Source organism: Oncorhynchus mykiss, chromosome 5, assembly GCF_057628025.1.
Source record: "Oncorhynchus mykiss isolate SJ-2025 chromosome 5, ASM5762802v1, whole genome shotgun sequence".
Lineage (NCBI taxonomy): Eukaryota > Metazoa > Chordata > Actinopteri > Salmoniformes > Salmonidae > Oncorhynchus > Oncorhynchus mykiss.
This window is the reverse complement of record NC_143026.1, coordinates 6,612,501-6,638,368: the sequence shown is the minus strand read 5'-3', so window position 1 is coordinate 6,638,368 and position 25,868 is coordinate 6,612,501. Positions and strand designations below refer to the sequence as shown.

Genomic DNA, 25,868 nt, shown 5'->3' with positions numbered 1-25,868 from the left:
AATATGAATGAAAAATAAATCACTTATTTACCTTGATTAGGTAAATAAATTCAACCCCTTGAGTCTATACATGTAGACCCCTTTAGCAGCGACTACAGCTGTCAGGCTTTCTGGGTAATTCTCCTAGATGGCGCCGTACTGAATGGCCACCGGTTTGCAAAGCTCCGACCCAACTTTACTTTTTTTGTGATTTATTTTGTGATTTATTTTTACTGTGTTTTAACTAAATGTATCTTCTATTATTTCTTACAACCAACAAGAACTCTTGAACATCATATCGGCAGTTACTTACCCCAATTCCAGCTTCTACTTCCACTCATCTGTCCTGGGCTCTTTCTGTAATTCTGACGCCTCCCGAAGAGGAACGGTTAGAGAAAAGAGAGGGGAGGGGGATCCGGTCACTTGATAATAAGATGAATGACCTCCAATCGTGTATTCGCTACCAACGGGACTCTCGGAACTGCAATCTTTTTAGCTTTTCAGAAACATGGCTCTCGGACAAGATACCCCCCCCACCCACCCACGGCTATCCGGCTCGACCGCCAGCTTCTCCATTCAACAGGCTGACAGGACAGTGGAGTCGGGGATATTGAGGGGGGGGGGGGGGGGGGGGGGGGAGTTTGCCTCTTCATCAACTCCAACTGGTGTACTAATTCCCCACTGTTCACCCGTCTTGGGATACCTGATGGTCAAATACCCTTCAACCTCTTCAGCTGTTATCGTGACTGCTGTGTGTATTACATGCCACCTCAGGATGAGAAAATATGACAAGCTGGCGCTGTGTGTATTACATGCCACCTCAGGATGAGAAAAGATGACAAGCTGGCGCTGTGTGTATTACATGCCACCTCAGGATGAGAAAAGATAACAAGCTGGCGCTGTGTGTATACATGCCACCTCAGGATGAGAAAAGATAACAAGCTGGCGCTGTGTGTATTACATGCCACCTCAGGATGAGAAAAGATAACAAGCTGGCGCTGTGTGTATTACATGCCACCTCAGGATGAGAAAAGATGACAAGCTGGCGCTGTGTGTATTACATGCCACCTCAGGATGAGAAAAGATGACAAGCTGGCGCTGTGTGTATTACATGCCACCTCAGGATGAGAAAAGATGACAAGCTGGCGCTGTGTGTATTACATGCCACCTCAGGATGAGAAAAGATGACAAGCTGGCGCTGTGTGTATTACATGCCACCTCAGGATGAGAAAAGATGACAAGCTGGTGCTTAATGAGCTATAAGCAGGAAAACCCAGAGGCTGCTTTTCTTTGTTTGGAATATGTTTTGACCCTGTGCAGGTCACATGGATGAGCTTAACCACCTCCGTCACCGGCTTCATTAGAAAATGCATCGGTGACGTCGTTCCCACTGGGAAGGTTCGTTGCTTCCCCAAAAACAAAAGCCATGGATTAACAGAGGTTGTCGCTAAACTAAAGAGCTACCGCACACAGAGATACCGTAGAAAACCCTGATGCTACCGCCAAAGACAGGAATAAGTACAAGAAGGTCCGCTATGACCTCCGCAAAGTCATCAATCGAGCAAAATGACAATACAATACAGGAATAAGGTGGAATCATATTACACAGACTCCAACGCCTGGTGCATGTGGCAGGGGCTACAGTCCATTACGGGATTTCAAAGGAAGAACCATCTGTTGTCTGCCCAACGATGCGTCTCTACCGGACTAACTCAAAACGTGCATAAAATGCGTTGACAACAACATGGAACCGGGTGTGAGGGCCATCGCTCTCCGAGGCCAACGTGAGAGAGGGTCTTTTTTAATTCGCTCCACACTTACACGACCACGTCCCCGACGGTATTCCAGGCCGCGTTCTCAGAGCGTACGCGGAGAAGCTGGGCAGGCATATTCACGGTCATTATCAAACTCTTCTTGTCCCAGTCTGTAATCCCCACGTGTTTTAACATGACCACCATCATCCCTGTAACTAAGATCTCTAAGGCTTCATGCCGCAATGACTAGCACCCTGTAGCACTTGCATCTATAATCAGGAAGTGCTTTTTGAGAGGCTTGTTATGGCACACGTTAACTCCACCATCCCAGACACCCTAGACCCAATGAGCAATACCGCCCCAACAGATCCGTAGACGACGCAATCTCTATTGCACTCCACGCTGTCCTCACCCACTTAGGTGTTCCTCTTATCTATGTGAGAAAGCTGTTCACTGACTACAGCGAAGTGTTCAACACCGTTGTCCCCTACAAGCTCATCATCGAGCTTAGGACTCTGGATCTGAACACCTTTCTCTTCAACTGGATCTTGACGGGCCGACCCCAGGTGGTGAAGGTAGGCAATATCACCTCCATCCACGCTGACCCTTAACACAGGGGTCCCTCAGGGGTGTGTGCTTAGTCCCCTCATGTACTCCCTGTTCACCCACGACTGTGTGGCCACGCACAACTTCAACGCCATTATCAAGTTCGCTGACGATACGATGGCGGTAGGCCTTATCACCGACGACCACGAGTCAGCCTACAGGGAGGAGGTCAGTGACCTGGTAGTGTGGTGCCGGAGCAACAACATCTCCCTCAACGTCAAGACCAAGGAGCTGGAAACAGGAAACGGGGGGGCGAGCACACCGGCGGCAGTGGAGCTGGTAAACACCTTTTAAGTTACTTTGTGTCCAAGTCACTAAAGACTTAAAATGGTCCAAACACACACAGTCGTGAAGAAAGCGCGACAGTGCCTCTCCCCCCCCCCCCCCCCCCCTCAGGAGGTTGAAAAAGTTTTGCAATGACTCTTAAGTCCTGAAAAGGTTCTACAGCTGTACCATCGAAAGCATCTTGACTGGCTGCATCACTGCTTGGTATGGCAAATGCACCGCCCTCATTCGCATGGCGCTACAGAAGGACAGAAGGTAGTGCGGACAGACTAGTACATCACTGGGGCCGAGCCCCCTGCCATCCAGGACCTCTATTTTAGAGGCTGGTGAGGACAGCCCAGTACATCACTGGGGCCGAGCCACCAGCCATCCAGGACCTCTATTTTAGAGGGTGGTGAGGCCAGCCCAGTACATCACTGGGGCCGAGTCCCCTGCCATCCAGGACCTCTATTTTAGAGGGTGGTGAGGACAGCCCAGTACATCACTGGGGCCGCGCCCCCTGCCATCCAGGACCTCTATAACAGGCGGCGTGAAAAGAAAGGCCTGGGAAATTGTCACTCAAGCCATAGACTATTTTCTCTGCTGCAGGCATGGCAAGAGGTACCGGTGCATCAAGTCTGACACCAACCTCCATCACTCCAGTATCCCTGTCCCCTTCCCCCTATACATATCTACCTCCATCACTCCAGTATCCCTGTCCCCTTCCCCCTATACATATCTACCTCCAGTATCCCTGTTCCCTTCCCCCTATACATATCTACCTCCATCACTCCAGTATCCCTGTCTCCTTCCCCCTATACATATCTACCTCCATCACTCCAGTATCCCTGTCCCCTTCCCCCTATACATATCTACCTCCAGTATCCCTGTTCCCTTCCCCCTATACATATCTACCTCCATCACTCCAGTATCCCTGTCTCCTTCCCCCTATACATATCTACCTCCATCACTCCAGTATCCCTGTCCCCTTCCCCCTATACATATCTACCTCCATCACTCCAGTATCCCTGTCCCCTTCCCCCTATACATATCTACCTCCAGTATCCCTGTTCCCTTCCCCCTATACATATCTACCTCCATCACTCCAGTATCCCTGTCTCCTTCCCCCTATACATATCTACCTCCATCACTCCAGTATCCCTGTCCCCTTCCCCCTATACATATCTACCTCCAGTATCCCTGTTCCCTTCCCCCTATACATATCTACCTCCATCACTCCAGTATCCCTGTCTCCTTCCCCCTATACATATCTACCTCCATCACTCCAGTATCCCTGTCCCCTTCCCCCTATACATATCTACCTCCATCACTCCAGTATCCCTGTCTCCTTCCCCCTATACATATCTACCTCCATCACTCCAGTATCCCTGTCCCCTTCCCCCTATACATATCTACCTCCATCACTCCAGTATCCCTGTCCCCTTCCCCCTATACATATCTACCTCCAGTATCCCTGTTCCCTTCCCCCTATACATATCTACCTCCATCACTCCAGTATCCCTGTCTCCTTCCCCCTATACATATCTACCTCCATCACTCCAGTATCCCTGTCCCCTTCCCCCTATACATATCTACCTCCAGTATCCCTGTTCCCTTCCCCCTATACATATCTACCTCCATCACTCCAGTATCCCTGTCTCCTTCCCCCTATACATATCTACCTCCATCACTCCAGTATCCCTGTCCCCTTCCCCCTATACATATCTACCTCCATCACTCCAGTATCCCTGTCTCCTTCCTCCTATACATATCTACCTCCATCACTCCAGTATCCCTGTCCCCTATACATATCTACCTCCATCACTCCAGTATCCCTGTCTCCTATACATATCTACCTCCATCACACCAGTATCCCTGTCCCCTTCCCCCTATACATATCTACCTCCATCACTCCAGTATCCCTGTCTCCTATACATATCTACCTCCATCACTCCAGTATCCCTGTCTCCTTCCCCCTATACATATCTACCTGGTATTGGATCTGACTTTTTAAATGTTTCCTGAATATAGTATGCTTGCTTACTTACTTTGTGTATTTCATATTCTTATTTCTCGTGTTTTTTTTCCTAGTATTACACTATTGATTATTGCATTGTTGGGTTTTGAGTTGTCAAAGGTATTTCACTGTACTTGTGCATCTGAACAGCACCTATAATGTAGATTGAGCCTTGTTATAGGTTATTGTCCTGCTGAAAGGTGATTTAATCTCCAAGTGTCTGGTGTAAAGCAGAAGGAAGCAGGTATTCCTCTAGGGTTTTCCCTGTGCTTAGGTCCCATCCTTTTTTTTTTTTTTTTTTTTATCCTGGAAAAACTCCTCAGTCTTTGCCATTGACAAGCATACCCATGCCACGATGCAGCCTCCACCATGCTTGAAAATAAGGAGGCAGTTACTCAGTGATGTGGTGTTTTGCATTTAGGCCAAAAAAGTGTGTTTTTGGAATATGTTTTATATATGTTCTTGATCCATCCTCAGTTTACTCCCCCATCACAGCCAAACTGAACTCTGTAGCTGTTTTTTAAAAAAATCACCAATAGCGTCTTGGTAACATCCCTGAGCAGTTTCCTTCCCGGCCTGCAGCTCAGTTCAGAAGGACGACTGCGTCTTTGTGTCTGGGGTGGTTTTAATACAGCGTCGTTATTAACGGGTCCATGCTTATTAAAGACATATTAAATGTCTGATTTTGTTATTGTTACCCATCTTCCAATCAAAAGCCTCATACGAAGGGCAGTGAAAAACTTCCTGGTCTTTGTAGTTGAATCTGTGCTTGAAATTCAATACTTGACTGAGGGACTTTACAGATGTTGTATGTATGGGGGACAGAGGAAGGAGTGGTCATTCACTACTAGACTTTGTTCAGCCAAATTTGACTGCTGTAGTGAATGACCACTCCTTCCTCTGTCCCCCATACATACAACATCTGTAAGGTCCCTCAAAGGGCGTGGATACTCATGCACCAATTATTTAAGTGATTTAATTGCTAGTCATTTGTAAAAATGTGTGTGTGTATATATATATATATATATATATATATATATATATATATATATAATGTTTCTTTACTATATATATATATATAAATATAAATGTTTCTTTACTTTGACATTATCTAGTATTTTGTATTGATCAATGACAAAAAAATAAATAATCACAATTTCATCACAATTTCAATCCCGCTTTGTAACGCAGCATAATGTGAAGAGATAATGATACCCACTGTATATAGTGGCTATTGATTCTGGTTTTTATTTTGGTTTTGAGGAGATAACGAAAGTTACTCCAAAGCGTGGAGAGGGTTTTTCTTCTTCTCTCGTTTCCTGTTCTATTGATCTGAATGCGTTTTGTGAAAACTGTTCCACGGTTGTATCATCAGGTGTTCTTTAATGGAGTCCTTCTTTTAAATCTGGTGCCAAGATAAAGGCCTGGGCTCCGTTCCAAATGGTACCCGATTCCTTATAAATATAACTAATGAATACGAAAGTAGCGCCCTATAATAAAGGGAATTAGCGTGCAATTTGGAACACTTGGTAAGCGTTTTTGAACAGCGTGGTGAGCCGTTGTAGCAACTTGTTAAAATGAGAGGGATTTGGAGGAACTAATGCTTTCTCAGGCTGTGACAGCCATTAAGGAACATGAAGGGCTTGGAGCGAGGGGGGGGGGGGGGGGGGGATCACGTCTCTCGTCTTTTTATTATGGGACAGTTGGACTGGAGAAAGACGGCTTTCTTCGCGCACAACAACAACAACAACAACAAAAATAACATTCGATATGCCTTTCTGCAAAGCCTTTATAATTGAGTTACATTAATCCGTATATACATTTATTGTGTGTTTGACTTCATCATGAAAAGCCAGGTCCTTGGTTTGATTTGGACCAGGGACCAGGGACACAGACACTGTTCTGACACCGATAACCTGCTATCAGTCTGCCAGCCTCTCCTTCTCCTCTCCCTCGCGTCTCCCTCGCCTCTCCTCTCCTCCTCCACTCCCTCTCCTCCTATTCTCTCTCGCCTCTCCCTCTCCTCCTCGTCTCCCTCGCCTCTCCTCCTCGTCTCCCTCGCCTCTCCCTCTCCTCCTTCTCTCCCTCGCCTCTCCCTCTCCTCCTTCTCTCCCTCGCCTCTCCCCCTCCTCCTCCTCTCCCCCTCCTCCTCCTCGCCTCCTCCTCTCCCTCGCCTCCTCCTCTCCCTCGCCTCCTCCTCTCCCTCGCCTCCTCCTCTCCCTCGCCTCCTCCTCTCCCTCTCCTCCTCCTCTCCCTCGCCTCCTCTCCCTCGCCTCCCTCTCTCCCTCTCCTCCTTCTCTCCCTCTCCTCCTTCTCTCCCTCTCTTCGTTCTCTCCTCGTTCTCTCTCCTCTCCTCCTGGTGTCATTCACTGTTTGCATGGCTTGAGCTTTCTCTCTGCCTGCGAGTGCCTGCTCACCAAAGGCCCTCACCTCTCTCTTGGGCCCCAGCCCTCACCTCTCACAGGTCCCCAGCCCTCACCTCTCACAGGTCCCCAGCCCTCACCTCTCACAGATCCCCAGCCCTCACCTCTCTCTCTGGCCCCCAGCCCTCACCTCTCTCTCTGGCCCCCAGCCCTCACCTCTCTCTCTGGCCCCCAGCCCTCACCTCTCTCTCTGGCCCCCAGCCCTCACCTCTCTCTCTGGCCCCCAGCACTCACCTCTCTCTCTGGCCCCCAGCACTCACCTCTCTCTCTGGCCCCCAGCCCTCACCTCTCTCTCTGGCCCCCAGCCCTCACCTCTCTCTCTGGCCCCCAGCCCTCACCTCTCTCTCTGGCCCCCAGCCCTCACCTCTCTCTCTGGCCCCCAGCACTCACCTCTCTCTCTGGCCCCCAGCCCTCACCTCTCTCTCTGGCCCCCAGCCCTCTCTCTGGCCCCCAGCCCTCTCTCTGGCCCCCAGCCCTCTCTCTGGCCCCCAGCCCTCTCTCTGGCCCCCAGCCCTCTCTCTGGCCCCCAGCCCTCTCTCTGGCCCCCAGCCCTCACCTCTCTCTCTGGGCCCCCAGCCCTCACCTCTCTCTCTGGGCCCCCAGCCCTCACCTCTCTCTCTGGGCCCCCAGCCCTCACCTCTCTCTCTGGGCCCCCAGCCCTCACCTCTCTCTCTGGGCCCCCAGCCCTCACCTCTCTCTCGGGCCCCCAGCCCTCACCTCTCTCTCGGGCTCCCAGCCCTCACCCCTCTCTCGGGTTCCCCGCCCTCACCCCTCTCTCGGGTTCCCCGCCCTCACCCCTCTCTCGGGTTCCCCGCCCTCACCCCTCTCTCGGGCCCCCCCAGCCCTCACCCATCTCTTGCACCCCTAGCCACAGGAAAGGAAGACCCAGAGTTACCTCTGCTGCAGAGGATAAGTTCATTAGAATTACCAGACTCAGAAATTGCAGCCCAAGTAAATGTTTCACAGAGTTCAAGTAACAGACACATCTCAACATCAGCTGTTCAGAGGAGACTGCGTGAATCAGGCCTTCATGGTCAAATTGCTGCAAAGAAACCACTACAGAAGGCAACCAATAAGAAGACACTTGCTTGGGCCAAGGAACACGAGGAATGTACATTAGACCGGTGGAAATCTGTCCTTTGGTCTGATGAGTCCAAATTTGAGATTTTTGGTTCCAACCGCTGTTCCTTTGTGAGACGCAGAGGGGATGTTCTCTGCATGTGTGGTTCCCACCGTGAAGCATGGAGGAGGTGGTGTGTGGTTCCCACCGTGAAGCATGGAGGAGGTGGTGTTATGGTGTGGGGGTGCTTTTGCTGGTGACACAGTCAGTGATTTATTTAGAATTCAAGGCACACTTAACCAGCATGGCTACCACAGCATTCTGCAGTGATATGCCAGTCCCACTAAGCCCAGACCAGATAGGAATTAGTTTATTTTTCAACATGACAATGACCCAAAACACACCTCCAAGCTGTGTAAGGGCTATTTGACCGAGAAGTGGAGTGATGTAGTGCTGCATCAGATGACCTGGCCTCCACAATCACCCGACCTCAACCCAATTGAGATGGTTTGGGATGAGTTGGACCACAGAGTGAAGGAAAAGCAGCCAACAAGTACTCGGCGTATGTTGGAACTCTTTCAAGACTGTTGGAAAAGCATTCCAGGTGAAGCTGGTTGAGAGAATGCCAAGAGCGTGCGAAGCTGTCATCAAGGCAAAGGGGGGCTTCTTTGAAACAAATATTTTGATTGGTTTAACACTTTTTTTTGGTTACTACGTGATTCCATATGTGTTATTTCATAGTTTGGATGTCTTCACTATTATTCTACAATGTAGAAAATATCAAGAAAAACCATTGAATGAGTAGATGTGTCCAAAATATTTGACTGGTCCTGTGTATACTTGTTTTTGTCACAAAAAGTAATGTATTATGGTTTGTTTGAAAAACAATATGGCATTTGTTTTATAAAACGCAACATTTAGATGATTCATGACATCAATAATTACATGTTTGGGCTGAAGTAAATTTAAAAAGGTTTCAAACCGAGCTCTGTAATTAATTTGATTAAAAAAAAAAAAAACATTTCACCTTTTTAAAACTAAAATGAAATTACTGCAACTGTTGATATTTACATCAATTTGCTAGAAAATCTTCTGACATCTTTAACTCCCGAACCAAACTCTGTGGTTCTCTGTTCTGTTCTCTTCATCTCTCTGTTACTAACTGCTGTTCTCCTGAAAACTGTGGAGTCCGTGTTTTTTTCTTTTTCTTATTTTTCCCCTCTTGACTGATCTTTCATTTCCTCTGCAAGCCGCTGCTGTTGCTGCTACTACCAGTACTACCAGTCCTGGCATTGGGGCTTTCCCCTCAGGTCCTGCTGCTTTCCATTGTCCCTCAGTCAACGAAGGTACAACCAACCCCTGACAACATTGCCCTCTAACTATATACTCTCTCTATCTTCATCTTTCTTTCTCTCTCAATTTCAATTCTCTCTGTTCCCCCCCCCCCCCCCCTCATCTGCCATGCGCTCATCTTCCCCTTGGTCCAAATAGTGCCCCATCTCGGTCGTGTGTTGTTCAGTCTGTCTCTTCTGGTCTGTGTCTTTTTGTCCTGGTGATTTGTCCAAGTCTTGTCAGTCTTTCCTATACAGGACCTGTATTCACAAAGCATCGGAGTTGTTTTGCTGCCTTTTAAAATAAAATCCTAATGAATAAGGCATGATGCTTTGTGAATGTGGTTCCAGATGTCACTGTGTGTGTGTGTACTGTGTGTGTGTGTACTGTGTGTGTATGTACTGTGTGTGTGTACTGTGTGTGCATGCTCGTTCCGCCTGGGAGACTACCAGAAAACACAACCAACATCAACACATCCAGCTGAATCACAAGGACCCACTTGGCTTTTTCTCTCTCTTTTTATGCAGTGCTGAATTTCAAGTTGTATTTTTCAGCTGGATTCAATGAGCATTTTTCCAGGTGGATTTTTTTAATTTTTTGAAATAGGAAAACTAAAATGTGTTTTTCGTTTTCTCCTTTAATCACAAGAGAACATAACTTGAAAATCTAACTCAATAGATTCATAGAAACGTACACTTTCAGGATAAATAACATTTTAAAAAGGATCTATAACATTTTCTCTGTCGAATCTAAATATGTTCACTGATATTTGCAGTGCAACATATAGTTGTGTAAATCTCCTGAGTGGCCTTTTATTCTTTAACAAAAGGCAGATCCAATGCTATATTGGCAAATTATTAAACAATTGTTTGTTGCAGTTTTTAAGAAATCAGTGTTGTAATTATTTTTTCGAAGCCTTTGATTTAACTAAATAATAAATTCCTAATTTTACAAAGATAGTGACATAGATGCCTTTTATAGTGCCTTCAGAAAGTGTTCATACTCATTATTCCACATTTTATCTGAATTCAAAATGGATTTATTTGAAATTGTTTTTACCCCATAATGACAATGAAAACATGTTTTTTCATTTTTTTAAATATCTAATTTACATAAGTATTCACACCCCTAAGTTGATTTGTGTCAGCACCTGATGTTAGATGCACCTGATGTTAGATGCACCTGATGTTAGATGCACCTGATGTTAGATGCACCTGATGTTAGATGCACCTGATGTTAGATGCACCTGGTGTTAGATGCACCTGGTATTAGATGCACCTGGTATTAGATGCACCTGATGTTAGATGCACCTGATGTTAGATGCACCTGATGTTAGATGCACCTGATGTTAGATGCACCTGGTGTTAGATGCACCTGGTGTTAGATGCACCTGATGTTAGATGCACCTGATGTTAGATGCACCTGATGTTAGATGCACCTGATGTTAGATGCACCTGATGTTAGATGCACCTGATGTTAGATGCACCTGATGTTAGATGCACCTGATGTTAGATGCACCTGATGTTAGATGCACCTGATGTTAGATGCACCTGGTGTCAGATGCACCTGATGTTAGATGCACCTGATGTTAGATGCACCTGATGTTAGATGCACCTGATGTTAGATGCACCTGATGTTAGATGCACCTGGTATTAGATGCACCTGGTATTAGATGCACCTGAGCTGAATATGGAGTCACAGCAAAGGGGTGTGAAATACTTACGTAAAATTATATTTCTGTATTTCATTTTCAAATACATTTGCAAACATTTCCAGACTATGTTTTCACTTTTGTCATTATAAGGAGGGTATTGTGTGTAGCAAGGTGAGAGAGAAACAAATCTATTTTAAATCCATGTTGAATTCGGGCTGTAACACAACCAGTACTTTGTGGAGGCAGCGTAAACAGTGTTTTATTAGCGTTGTACATAACAGAACCAAACTCAAAGGAAGGTGAGTACTTATTGTATGTGGCAGCAATGGATACTACCATACGATGGTCATATACAAACAAATACATTGTGTATGCCGTGCATCCCCAAATCGGCAAGATTTAACCCCGACCCATATATTTGAACGATATATGTGAATAGGATGCATACCATTGTTCGATATGAAATACTCTCTTCCACATTCATATGGTGTTTTGATAACATTTCAAAGTTATTCAAATGGTCCACAAGCGCCGGTTGCTTCCTTGCTGTTTGTTCATGTCTGTCTGAAGGTTGTAGGATCTTCCAAATATTTTTATTTTACTTTTTAATGCGCCCGTGAACGGATGTGACTGTTATACCCCCCCCCCCCCGGTCACTGTGTTACCATGTGACTGTTATACCCCCCCCCCCCCCTGGTCACTGTGTTACCATGTGACTGCTGTTATAACCCCCCCCCCCGGTCACTGTGTCGCCCTGTGACTACTGTTATAACCCCCCCCCCCCCCCCCCCCCCAGGTCACTGTTGATCTGTGACTGCTGTTATAACCCCCCCCTGGTCACTGTGTCGCCCTGTGACTACTGTTATAACCCCCCCCCCCCCTCCCTAGGTCACTGTTGATCTGTGGCTGCTGTTATAACCCCCCCCCTGGTCACTGTGTCGCCCTGTGACTACTGTTATAACCCCCCCTTGGTCACTGTGTTACCATGTGACTACTGTTATAAACCCCCCCCTCCCTAGGTCACTGTTGATCTGTGGCTGCTGTTATAAACCCCCCCCCCCCCCCCTCCCTAGGTCACTGTTGATCTGTGGCTGCTGTTATAAACCCCCCCCCCCCCAGGTTACTGTGTCGCCCTGTGTGACCTTGCAGCTGCTGTTTTTAACCCCTGCAGGTTGGAGCCAGCTGGCTGCTATGCACTGTGTGATGCTGCCTGACCTGCTGGGCCTGGACAAGTTCAGACCACCTCTTCTGGAGATGTTGGCGCGCCGCTGGCAGGACCGCTGTCTGGAGGTAATTTCAAATCTATTCAAACATGTCAACGTAAACTCTCTGGTGCACAGAGTAACAGGGCCAGGCCAGGATTAGGGTTAATGGAGCTGTGTTAGTGGAGCTGTGTGAGGGGTTAGTGGAGCTGTGTGAGGTGTTAGTGGAGCTGTGTGAGGGGTTAGTGGGGCTGTGTGAGGGGTTAGTGGAGCTGTGTGAGGTGTTAGTGGAGCTGTGTGAGGTGTTAGTGGAGCTGTGTGAGGGGTTAGTGGAGCTGTGTGAGGGGTTAGTGGAGCTGTGTGAGGGGTTAGTGGAGCTGTGTGAGGGGTTAGTGGAGCTGTGTGAGGGGTTAGTGGAGCTGTGTGAGGGGTTAGTGGAGCTGTGTGAGTGGTTAGTGGAGGGTTTGGTTTTTTGGAATTTTATTAGGATCCCCATTAGTTGTTGCAGTAGCAGCAGCTAGTCTTCCTGGGTTCCACACAAAACAGGAAACATAATACAGAATGACATTATACAGAACATCAATAGACAAGAACAGATCAAAGACAGAACGACATGCATTTAAAAAATGAAAGTGCATGTAGCCTACATACCAATGTTTACACACAAACTATCTAGGTCACATGGGGGAGAGGTGTTCTTTTATCTGTTTTTTGAAACCAGGTTTGCTGTTTATTTTAGCAATATGAGATGGATTTGGAGATTTGGGGACTGTGAAAAGACCCCTGGTGGCATGTCTGGTGGGATAAGTGAGGGTGTCAGAGCTGTGTGTAAGTTGACTCTGCAAAACAATTTGGGATTTTCAACACCAATGTTTCTTATAAAAAGAAGAAGTGATGTAGTCAGTCTTAACACTTAACCAAGAGTCCCAGGGTTGGGGGTTAGCTCCGGCCAGGTTTGGGGGTTAGCTCCAGCCAGGTTTGGGGGTTAGCTCCGGCCAGGTTTGGGGGTTAGCTCCGGCCAGGGTTGGGGGTTAGCTCCGGCCAGGGTTGGGGGTTAGCTCCGGCTAGGGTTGGGGGTTAGCTCCGGCTAGGGTTGGGGGTTAGCTCCGGCCAGGGTTGGGGGTTAGCTCCGGCCAGGGTTGGGGGTTAGCTCCGGCCAGGGTTGGGGGTTAGCTCCGGCCAGGGTTGGGGGTTAGCTCCGGCCAGGGTTGGGGGTTAGCTCCGGCCAGGGTTGGGGGTTAGCTCCGGCCAGGGTTGGGGGTTAGCTCCGGCCAGGGTTGGGGGTTAGCTCCGGCCAGGGTTGGGGGTTAGCTCCGGCCAGGGTTGGGGGTTAGCTCCGGCCAGGGTTGGGGGTTAGCTCCGGCCAGGGTTGGGGGTTAGCTCCGGCCAGGGTTGGGGGTCATTGGTAGATGAGTAGGGGTTCTCGGTTTCTAAAGTCCCTCTCCTGTTCACTCTCTTCCCTCCTCTCCTGTTCACTCTCTTCCCTCCTCTCCTGTTCACTCTCTACCCTCCTCTCCTGTTCACTCTCTACCCTCCTCTCCTGTTCACTCTCTACCCTCCTCTCCTGTTCACTCTCTACCCTCCTCTCCTGTTCACTCTCTACCCTCCTCTCCTGTTCACTCTCTACCCTCCTCTCCTGTTCACTCTCTACCCTCCTCTCCTGTTCACTCTCTACCCTCCTCTCCTGTTCACTCTCTACCCTCCTCTCCTGTTCACTCTCTTCCCTCCTCTCCTGTTCACTCTCTTTCCTCTTCCTCACCTGCTGTAAACCGTCCTGTGTTTCTCCGTTGGTCGAGCGTGGCGCTTGCGGACTTCAAGGGTCGTTGGTGCGATTCACACTGGGGCCACCCATTTTGAAAATGCCTGCACACATTTACATTTTTAAGGCGATTGGGATAAAAGTGTTTGCTAAATGACATTATTTTATTAGCTTCCAGGTTCATAACCTGTGTTTTATTAGCTTCCATAACCTGTGTGTGTCTGTCCACCAGCGTACACCCTGAGAGACTGACTGATTTCCTTCCTGTTGGGATGTCTCTGTTCTCAGCTACTGATGTTAATATCCTGGGTCTTTCTCCACTAGGTGAGAGAAGCGGCCCAGGCCCTGCTCCTGGCTGAGCTGCGGAGGATTGGTCAGTCAGGCAGGAAGGACACCATCGACCTGTGGGCCCCCTACCTGCCCCAGTACGTGGATCAAGTCAGCTCACGTAAGTCTACGTGTGGGTGCGGGGCCGGGTGTGGGGGGCCGGGTGTGGGGGGTGTTGGGGGGCCGGGGTGTGGGGCCGGGTGTGCGGGCGGGGATACAGTCTATAACATCAGTGGGCAGTCAGTCATATTCTATAGCCAACCTCAGTCAGTCATATTCTACAGCCAACCTCAGTCAGTCATATTCTACAGCCAACCTCAGTCAGTCATATTCTATATCCAACCTCAGTCAGTCATATTCTACAGCCAACCTCAGTCAGTCATATTCTACAGCCAACCTCAGTCAGTCATAATCTACAGCCAACCTCAGTCAGTCATATTCTACAGCCAACCTCAGTCAGTCATATTCTATATCCAAACTCAGTCAGTCATATTCTACAGCCAACCTCAGTCAGTCATATTCTACAGCCAACCTCAGTCAGTCATATTCTACAGCCAACCTCAGTCAGTCATATTCTACAGCCAACCTCAGTCAGTCATATTCTACAGCCAACCTCAGTCAGTCATATTCTACAGCCAACCTCAGTCAGTCATATTCTATAGCCAACCTCAGTCAGTCATATTCTACAGCCAACCTCAGTCAGTCATATTCTACAGCCAACCTCAGTCAGTCATATTCTACAGCCAACCTCAGTCAGTCATATTCTACAGCCAACCTCAGTCAGTCATATTCTACAGCCAACCTCAGTCAGTCATATTCTACAGCCAACCTCAGTCAGTCATATTCTACAGCCAACCTCAGTCAGTCATATTCTACAGCCAACCTCAGTCAGTCATATTCTACAGCCAACCTCAGTCAGGCATATTCTATATCCAACCTCAGTCAGTCATATTCTACAGCCAACCTCAGTCAGTCATATTCTACAGCCAACCTCAGTCAGTCATATTCTATATCCAACCTCAGTCAGTCATATTCTACAGCCAACCTCAGTCAGTCATATTCTACAGCCAACCTCAGTCAGTCATATTCTATAGCCAACCTCAGTCAGTCATAATCTACAGCCAACCTCAGTCAGTCATATTCTACAGCCAACCTCAGTCAGTCATATTCTACAGCCAACCTCAGTCAGTCATATTCTATAGCCAACCTTTGACCTCAGTCAGTCATATTCTACAGCCAACCTCAGTCAGTCATATTCTATAGCCAACCTCAGTCAGTCATATTCTATATCCAACCTCAGTCAGTCATATTCTATAGCCAACCTCAGTCAGTCATAATCTACAGCCAACCTCAGTCAGTCATATTCTACAGCCAACCTCAGTCAGTCATATTCTACAGCCAACCTCAGTCAGTCATATTCTATAGCCAACCTTTGACCTCAGTCAGTCATATTCTACAGCCAACCTCAGTCAGTCATATTCTATAGCCAACCTCAGTCAGTCATATTCTATATCCAACCTCAGTCAGTCATATTCTATAGCCAACCTCAGTCAGTCATATTCTATAGCCAACCTCAGTCAGTCATATTCTATATCCAACCTCAGTCAGTCATATTCTATAGCCAACCTCAGTCAGTCATATTCTACAGCCAACCTCAGTCAGTCATATTCTATAGCCAACCTCAGTCAGTCATATTCTACAGCCAACCTCAGTCAGTCATATTCTATAGCCAACCTCAGTCAGTCATATTCTATAGCCAACCTTTGACCTCAGTCAGTCATATTCTACAGCCAACCTCAGTCAGTCATATTCTACAGCCAACCTCAGTCAGTCATATTCTATAGCCAACCTCAGTCAGTCATATTCTATATCCAACCTGTCAGTCAGTCATATTCTATAGCCAACCTCAGCCAGTCATATTCTACAGCCAACCTCAGTCAGTCATATTATATATCCAACCTCAGTCAGTCATATTCTATAGCCAACCTCAGTCAGTCATATTCTATAGCCAACCTCAGTCAGTCATATTCTATAGCCAACCTTTGACCTCAGTCAGTCATATTCTACAGCCAACCTCAGTCAGTCATATTCTATAGCCAACCTCAGTCAGTCATATTCTACAGCCAACCTCAGCCAGTCATATACTACAGCCAACCTCAGCCAGTCATATTCTATATCCAACCTCAGTCAGTCATATTCTACAGCCAACCTCAGTCAGTCATATTCTACAGCCAACCTCAGTCAGTCATATTCTACAGCCAACCTCAGTCAGTCATATTCTACAGCCAACCTCAGTCAGTCATATTCTACAGCCAACCTCAGTCAGTCATATTCTATAGCCAACCTTTGACCTCAGTCAGAGCTGCCCTTCCTTTATCTGTTTCAATGTGTTCTCAGTTCTTTACAACACTTATTTCCCAGGTGCTCTTTGTCCGTCAGAACAAAAGTTGTGGGATAGAGGGGTTGTGAGCTCTTATTTTTAAACAACGAAGAACCAAAGAAATGTACCAGAACACGGAACGAAATAATGGATTGTGAGAGGCAGATCGAAGCCTTCGAATTGAGCTTCTGTGGTACGGCGTGGGCGTTGAGACGGGAAGAGAGATGTGTGTGTGCGCGTGTGGGGAGAGGGACTTGTGTTTCTTTACACACAGCTCCTGTATTGATCACACAGGTCAGATGTTATTGATAGTGGGCTGAATCAATAGAAGCCAGGCTTCACGGGGACGCCGCTTCCCTGGCGACACGGGGACGCCGCTTCCCTGGCGACACGGGGACGCCGCTTCCCTGGCGACACGGGGACGCCGCTTCCCTGGCGACACGGGGACGCCGCTTCCCTGGCTTCACGGGGACGCCGCTTCCCTGGCGACACGGGGACGCCGCTTCCCTGGCGACACGGGGACGCCGCTTCCCTGGCGACACGGGGACGCCGCTTCCCTGGCGTCACTGGGGGCGCCGCTTCCCTGGCTTCACGGGGACGCCGCTTCCCTGACGTCACGGGGACGCCGCTTCCCTGGCGACACGGGGACGCCGCTTCCCTGGCGACACGGGGACGCCGCTTCCCTGGCGACACGGCGGTGTTTTGAAAATGTACTGTGTTATTGAGCTGCTGAATCATCCCCTGATAGAGGTGAATATCTTGTTGAGGTGTGTGTGTGTGTGTCTGCTATGTGATGCGAGTGGTCGTGCCTCTCAAAGCATTAACCAATTAGCCCCGTTCCAACATTTAGCCTGACCCTACTATCAGGGTGTATTTACTGGCTAAATACATTAGACGAGGTAATGAGGCTCAGACAGACGGGCAGACGGACGGACGCACTACTTTGGTACTATATATCGTGCACTACTTTGGTACTATATATTGTGCACTACTTTGGTACTATATATAGTGCACTACTTTGGTACTATATATAGTGCACTACTTTGGTACTATATATAGTGCACTACTTTGGTACTATATATTATGCACTACTTATAGTGCACTACTTTGGTACTATATATTGTGCACTACTTTGGTACAATATATATTGCGCACTTCTTTGGTACTATATATAGTGCACTACTTTGGTACTATATATTGTGCACTACTTTGGTACTATATATAGTGCACTTCTTTGGTACTATATATTGTGCACTACTTTGGTACTATATATAGTGCACTACTTTGGTACTATATATAGTGCACTACTTTGGTACTATATATAGTGCACTACTTTGGTACTATATATTGTGCACTACTTTGGTACTATATATAGTGCACTACTTTGGTACTATATATAGTGCACTACTTTGGTACTATATATAGTGCACTACTTTGGTACTATATATTATGCACTACTTATAGTGCACTACTTTGGTACTATATATTGTGCACTACTTTGGTACAATATATATTGCGCACTACTTTGGTACTATATATAGTGCACTACTTTGGTACTATATATTATGCACTACTTATAGTGCACTACTTTGGTACTATATATAGTGCACTACTTTGGTACTATATATAGTGCACTACTTTGGTACTATATATAGTGCACTACTTTGGTAACATATATAGTGCACTACTTTGGTACTATATATAGTGCACTACTTTGGTACTATATATAGTGCACTACTTTGGTACTATATATAGTGCACTACTTTGGTACTATATATAGTGCATGTGGAAACCTATTCCAACCAGAAACACACAGACCAAGAAAACATGAGTAAACACACCCTCACTATGGTGAAACACTACAACATTACAGAAATACGCTACGGAAAAAGAAGGAACAGCAAGTCAGACATCAACTCAATGAAGAATCCAATGGATCTATCAATTGGAACTCACTAAACATAACTTTTTTTATTTTTCCTCAACTTGTGTATGATATAATTAGACTAGCATAGCTAAATAAAGGTTAAATAAATTTAAAAAAAATATATATATATATAATATTCTTTCTTTTTTTTAGCTTTGGGTCTCTACCTTTATCCAATATAAATATATTATTTTTTTAGCTTTGGGTCTCTACCTTTATCCAATATAAAAAAATATATATATTTTTTTTAAATTTGCTACATGAGACAGAATCAAGCCGGTCCGTCACATTCATGAATGTGTTACTCAATGCAATAGTAGTGAAGGCCAAATTTAAATATTTTACCAAATCATTTTTTATATATATATTTTTAGAATAACTAAAGTGGTCATAAAATGTATCAAATCCATATGTCAGCGTAGAACCCCCCCCCCCTCCCAAATGTAATTGGTTTTTACCAAATTACCGTACGAAAGACCATGGATTTACCCAGCACACCCTAATTGACAAACAAACAAAACAAAAGCAAAGTCTTTAATGCATATTGATTTCAAAAAAAGCTTTTCACTCAATTTGGTGTGAGGGCTGCTATATAAATTGATGGAAGTGTTGGGGGAAAAACATGCAACATTATAAAATGTATGAAAACAACAAGTGTTTTGGTTAAAATGGGCAAATACACGTTTCTTTCCTCAGGGCCGTGGGGTGAGACAAGGATGCACCTTGAGCCCCACCCTCATCAACATATAGAGTATATAAATTAATTGGTGAGGGCACTAGAACAGTCTGGCTCACCCTATTAGATTCTGAAGTCAAATGTCTACTGTTTGCTCATGATCTGGTGCTTCTGTCAACAACCAAGGAGGGCCTATAGCAGTTCCTAGATCTTCTGCACAGATTGTCAGACCTGGGCCCTGACAGTAAATCTCAGTAAGACAAACAATAATGGTGTTCCAAAAAAGGTCCAGTTGCCAGGATCACAAATACAAGTTCCGTCTAGACACCGTTGCCCTAGAGCACGCACAAAAATCAGCCTAGATATCAGCGCTGCTGTGAACGATCAGAGAGACAAGGCAATAAACATCTTCTGTGACATCAAATCAAACTTTATTTGTCACAGGTGTAGAGCTTACCGTGAAATGCCCTTAACATACGGCTGAAATCCCGTTAACGGGATCGATTTGACAACAGCCAGTGAAAGTGCAGGAGATAATCCCACCATAGGGTCCGATTTCAAAAAGGCTTTACGACGAAAGCATACCATGCGATTGTTAGGTCAGCGCCAAGTCACAGAAAAACCCAGCCATTTTTCCAGCCAAAGAGAAGAGTCACAAAAAAGCAGAAATAGATCAAATGAATCATTAACCTTTGATTATCATCAGATGACACTCATAGGACTTCATGTTACACAATACATGTATGTTTTGTTCGATAAAGTTCATATTTATATCCAAAAATCCCAGTGCTTTATGTTCAGTAATGTTTTGCTTCCAAAACATCCGGTGATTTTGCAGAGAGCCACATCCAATTTACAGAAATACTCTTCATGAATGTTGATGAAAATATACGTGTTATACATGGAATTAAAGATATACTTCTCCTTAATGCAACCGATGTGTCAGATTTAAAAAAAAAAGTGTTACGGAAAAAGCACACCATGCAATCATCTGAGTACAGTGCTGAGGCACCAAAACAAGCGTCAACAGAAGTCAGAAATAGCATTATAAATATTCACTTATCTTTAATCTTCATCGGAATGCACTCCCTGGAATCCCAGTTCCACAATAAATGTTTTTTTTGTTCGATTAAGTCCATAATTTATGTCCAAATACCTCCTTTTTGTTCGCACGTTTAGTTCACAAATCCAAATTCACAAGGCGCAGGCACTTTGTTCAGACGACAGTTACAGTTCAGTTCGTAGAAACATGTCAAATTATGTATAGAATCAATCTTTAGGATATTTTGTATCATAAATCTTCAATAATATTCCAACTGGACAATTCCTTTGTCTTTAGAAATGAAAGGAACGTCCGCACGGCATTCTACCAGACCTCTTAGTCAAACAGATCTTATTCGCTCCCCCTTCACAGTGGAAGCCTGAAACAAGGTTCTAAAGACTGTTGACATCTTGTGGAAGCCTTCGGAAGTGCAATCGGACTAAATTTTACACTGTGTATTGGATAGGCAAAGACTTGAAAAACTACAAACCTCAGATTTCCCACTTCCTGGTTGGATTTTTTTCTCAGATTGTTGCCTGCCATATGAGTTCTGTTCTACTCACATGCATCATTTGAACAGTTTTAGAAACTTCAGTGTGTTTTCTATTCAAATCTACTAATATTATGCATATCTTAGCTTCTGGGCCTGAGTAGCAGGCTGTTTACTCTGGGCACCTTATTCATCCAAGCTGCTCAATACTGCCCCCAGCCATAGGAAGTTAACCAACAGTGCAGTTCAAGAAATAGTTAAGAAAATATTTACCAAATAGACTAAAGTTCCACAATAACAGTAGCGAGGTTATATACAGGGGGGTACCGGTACCGAGTCAGTGTGCGGGGGTACAGGTTAGTTGAGGTAATTTATACACGTTGGTAGGTTCTTCCAAATGGACAATGACTCCAAGCATACTTCAAAAAGTTGACCAAATGGCTTAAGGACAACAAAGTCGAGGTATGTGCAGTGGCCATCACAAAGCCCTGACCTCAATCCTATAGAACATTTGTGGGCAGGACTGAAAAGTGTGTGCAAGCAAGGAGGCCTACAAACCCGACTCAGTTACACCAGCTCTGTCAGGAGGAATGGGCCAAAATTCACCCAACTTATTGTGGGAAGCTTGTGGAAGGCTACCCAAAACGTTTGACCCAAGTTAAACAATTTAAAGGCAATGCTACCAAATACTAATCGAGTGTATGCAAACTTCTGACCCACTGGGAATGTGATGAAAGAATTAAAAGCTGAAATAAATCACACTGCTGTTGTTCTGACATTTCACGTTCTTAAAATAAAGTGGTGATCCTAACTGACCTAAGACGTGGAATTTTTACTAGAATTAAATGTCAGGAATTGTGAAAAACCGAGTTTAAATGTATTTGGCAAAGGTGTATGTAAACATCCGACTTCAACTGTATCAGGTGAAATACCACGGCGTGCCATGTCAACAGCAAGATGTTGTGCAAATATGAATAAAGGCCATTGAATTGAGTCGCTTTTCAGCAGTTACAGAAAATATTCAGACCCCTTTTGATTTCCACATTGTTACTTTACAGCCTTGTTCTAAAATTAATTCAATGTTTTTTTCCCCCTCACCAATCTACATTATAAATGTTAGGAAATGTATAAAATATATTTTTAAATGAAGTATCACATTTCATATCTATTCAGACCCTTTACTCAGTACTTTATTGAAGCACCTTTGTTGGCAGCCATTGGAGCAACTAGTCTTCTTGGGTATGACGCTTCAAGCATGACACACCTGTATTTGGGGAGTTTCTCCCATTCTTCTCTGCAGATCCTCTCAAGCTCTGTCATGTTGGATGGGGAGCGTTGCTGCACAGCTATTTCCAGGTCTCTCCAGAGAACTTCAAATCTGGGCTCTGGCTGTGCCACTCAAGGACATTCAGACGCTTGTCCCAAACCCACTCCTTCGTTGTCTTGGCTATGTGCTTAGGGTCGTTGTCCTGTTGGAAGGTAAACCTTCGCCCCAGTCTGAGGTCCTGAGTGCACTGAAGCAGGTTTTCATCAAGGATCTCTCTGTACTTTGCTCCATTCATCTTTCCTTGATCTTTCCCAGTCCCTGCCATTGAAAAACATCCCCACAGCATGATGCTGCCACCACCACGCTTCACTGTAGTGATGCTGCCACCACCATGCTTCACCGTAGTGATGCTGCCACCACCATGCTTCACCGTAGTGATGCTGCCACCACCATGCTTCACCGTAGGGATGCTGCCACCACCATGCTTCACCGTAGTGATGCTGCTACCACCATGCTTCACCGTAGTGATGCTGCCACCACCATGGTTCCCTGTAGGGATGGTGCCAGGTTTCTTCCAGACGTTTGAACTCTTTGTCCTGAATGCCAATCTTGCTTCCATCAGACCACAGAATTTTGTTTGTGGTCTGATTGTCTCCACCATAAAGGCCAGATTGGTGGAGTTCTGCGGAGATCGTTGTCCTTCTGGAAGGTTCTCCCATCTCCACAGAGGAACTCTAGAGCTCCTTCAGAGTGACCATCGGGTTCTTGGTCACCTCCCCGACCAAGGCCCTTCTCCCCCGATTGCTCAGTTTAGTCGGGCGGCCAGCTCTAGGAAGAGTCTTCCATTTAAGAATGATGGAGGCCACTGTGTTCTTGGGGTCCTTCAATGCTTCAGAAGGGTTTTGGTACCCTTCCCCAGATCTGCCTCGAGACACAATCCTGCTTTGGAGCTCTTACAGACAATTCCTTCGACCTCATGGCTTGGTTTTTGCTCTGACATGCACTGTCAACGGGTGGGACCTTTTATATAGACCGGTGTGTGTGTCTTTCCAAATCATATCCAATCAATTTAATTTACTGCAGGTGGACTGCAATTTGTAGAAACATTCCAAGAATGATCAATGGAACCTGGATGCACCTTAGCTCAATTTCGAGTCTTGGGGGATGTCATTTTGGAGCATTGTGATGTCATTATGGGGCATTGTGTGTAAATTGCTTAGGATATTGTTTTATTTTATACGTTTTAGAATAAGGCTGTAACGTAATTAAATGTGGTAAAGTCGAAGGGTCTGAATACTTTCCCGTAGGCACTGTATTTGTGACTTTCAGAAATAGAGACATGGAGGCTGAAGTTAGAAACGGCTTATCTGCCTGCCTGCCTCCCGGGCTGAATAATTAATGCAGAGTGGAACCCCCCCCAGGGAGGCATCCTCCTCTTCCCTCCATCCCTCTCTCCATCCGTCCAGCCCTCTCTACATTTCTCCATCCGTCCATCCCTCTCTACATTTCGTCATCCAGCCCACAGAGGATATCTTTATCCCCAACATCCACCCAGCTTCTCCTCTGATCTGTGCTGCTGTGTGTGGTCCTGGAAGAGAGGGGTTGTGCCATGTCCACAACAGTGGAGCCACCAGGCCACACTGACGGGACAGACACTGGTGGCTCTGGGGAACAGCTGCCATGGCAACGGACCCTTGCTGCTCAGTCTAGTGTTACCACGGGGAGGGGGAGAGATTGAGAGAGAAAGGGGAGGGGGAGTTAAATTTGGTTTATTTATTTCACTTGCTTTGGCAATGTAAACATGTTTCACATGCCAATAAAGCTCCTTAAATTGAATTGAGAGAGCTATGGCGACTGACCTCGGCAGGGGAACAAGGCGGCAGGGGTCAGTGAATCGGATATCTTTTCGTTTTCCTCTGCGGCGCTCCTCTCTATGCCTCCCCAAAGTGCTTTGGGACGGGTCTCTGGTCTCTCTGCCTCCTCAAAGTGCTCTGGGACGGGTCTCTGGTCTCTCTGCCTCCCCAAAGCGCTCTGGGACGGGTCTCTGGTCTCTCTGCCTCCCCAAAGCGCTCTGGGACGGGTCTCTGGTCTCTCTGCCTCCCCAAAGCGCTCTGGGACGGGTCTCTGGTCTCTCTGCCTCCCCAAAGCGCTCTGGGACGGGTCTCTGGTCTCTCTGCCTCCCCAAAGTGCTCTGGGACGGGTCTCTGGTCTCTCTGCCTCCCCAAAGCGCTCTGGGACGGTTCTCTGGTCTCTCTGCCTGCCTGCCCTGCTTCATGGCTGTTGGCCTGGCAGCATGTATACAGAGGTTTGGTCCAGGCAAGGAGAATGTGACAGATCCTATGTAGACCTGAGTTAGAATTGACTCACCACACACTACCATACTAACCCAGCTAGCTGTATGAGTCTGTACAACGTGTGGTTCTAACCCAGCTAGCTGTATGAGTCTGTACAACGTGTGGTTCTAATCCAGATAGATGTATGAGTCTGTACAACATGTGGTTCTAACCCAGCTAGCTGTATGAGTCTGTACAACGTGTGGTTCTAATCCAGATAGATGTATGTATCTATACAACGTGTGGTTCTAATCCAGATGGCTGTATGTGTCTGTACAACGTGTGGTTCTAATCCAGATGGCTGTATGTGTCTGTACAACGTGTGGTTCTAATCCAGATAGATGTATGTGTCTATACAACGTGTGGTTCTAATCCAGATAGATGTATGTGTCTATACAACGTGTGGTTCTAATCCAGATGGCTGTATGTGTCTGTACAACGTGTGGTTCTAATCCAGATGGCTGTATGTGTCTGTACAACGTGTGGTTCTAATCCAGATAGATGTATGTGTCTATACAACGTGTGGTTCTAATCCAGATAGATGTATGTGTCTATACAACGTGTGGTTCTAATCCAGATAGATGTATGTGTCTATACAACGTGTGGTTCTAATCCAGATAGATATGTGGTTCTAATCCAGATAGATATGTGGTTCTAACCCAGATAGATGTGTATATATTTGCTTGGTGCAGGGACTCCACACTTTCATTTGAAAAAGCACCACTGGACCTACAGTACTCTATGCCCCTAAGTGTAGGCTAGCTAGATGTCCTACCTGCTGTTAATTCTCCTCTCGTAAACGTTAGACTTTCCTCTGCACTTAAGCAGATCTGTTACAGTGGAAAGGTCACTGATGCACAATGGTGTACACAAGCGGCCATGCTGAGACACACACACACACACACACAAGGCCATGTTGAGGGAGGAGAGCCAAACTAAGGCAATGAATAAGTGACCTTTTACAGGGAGGTAAAATTTACAAGAGCATAAAATGGAAACCAGTTTATTCCTATGAGGAGTTGTTGTTGATATGGTTTGGAAAACATAGCCATTTAATTATTTGTTATTATTGGAGAAATGTTAACGGAAAGGTTAACGGTGAGTTCTCTCTCTTTTTTTATTTATTTAATCCAGTTTATTTGTGAGGAATGTACCCTACATGACTAAAAGTACGTGGACACCTGCTCGTCAAACATCTATTTCAAAATTGATGGGCATTAATATGGAGTTGGTCCCCCGTTTTGCTGCTATAACAGTCTCCACTCTTCTGGGAAGGCTTTCCACTAGATGTTGGGAACATTGCTGCTATAACAGCCTCCACTCTTCTGGGAAGGCTTTTTCCACTAGATGTTGGAAAATTGCTGCTATAACAGCCT

General features: G+C 46.1%; 1 protein-coding gene across 4 annotated transcripts in view; it reads left to right on the top strand.

Moving 5' to 3' along the window:
* Positions 1-25,868, top strand: part of wdr7 (WD repeat domain 7) — a 314,307-nt gene that overhangs the window by 83,540 nt on the left and 204,899 nt on the right. For 3 of the 4 annotated variants that reach the window (XM_036976656.2, XM_036976659.2, XM_090233629.1), the window contains 3 exons: positions 9,354-9,449; positions 12,261-12,379; positions 14,375-14,498. In XM_036976656.2, the coding sequence (XP_036832551.2) occupies positions 9,354-9,449; positions 12,261-12,379; positions 14,375-14,498 (339 nt within the window). The remainder of the gene's footprint in view (positions 1-9,353; positions 9,450-12,260; positions 12,380-14,374; positions 14,499-25,868) is intronic. The other variant, XM_036976658.2, reaches the window with a different exon arrangement.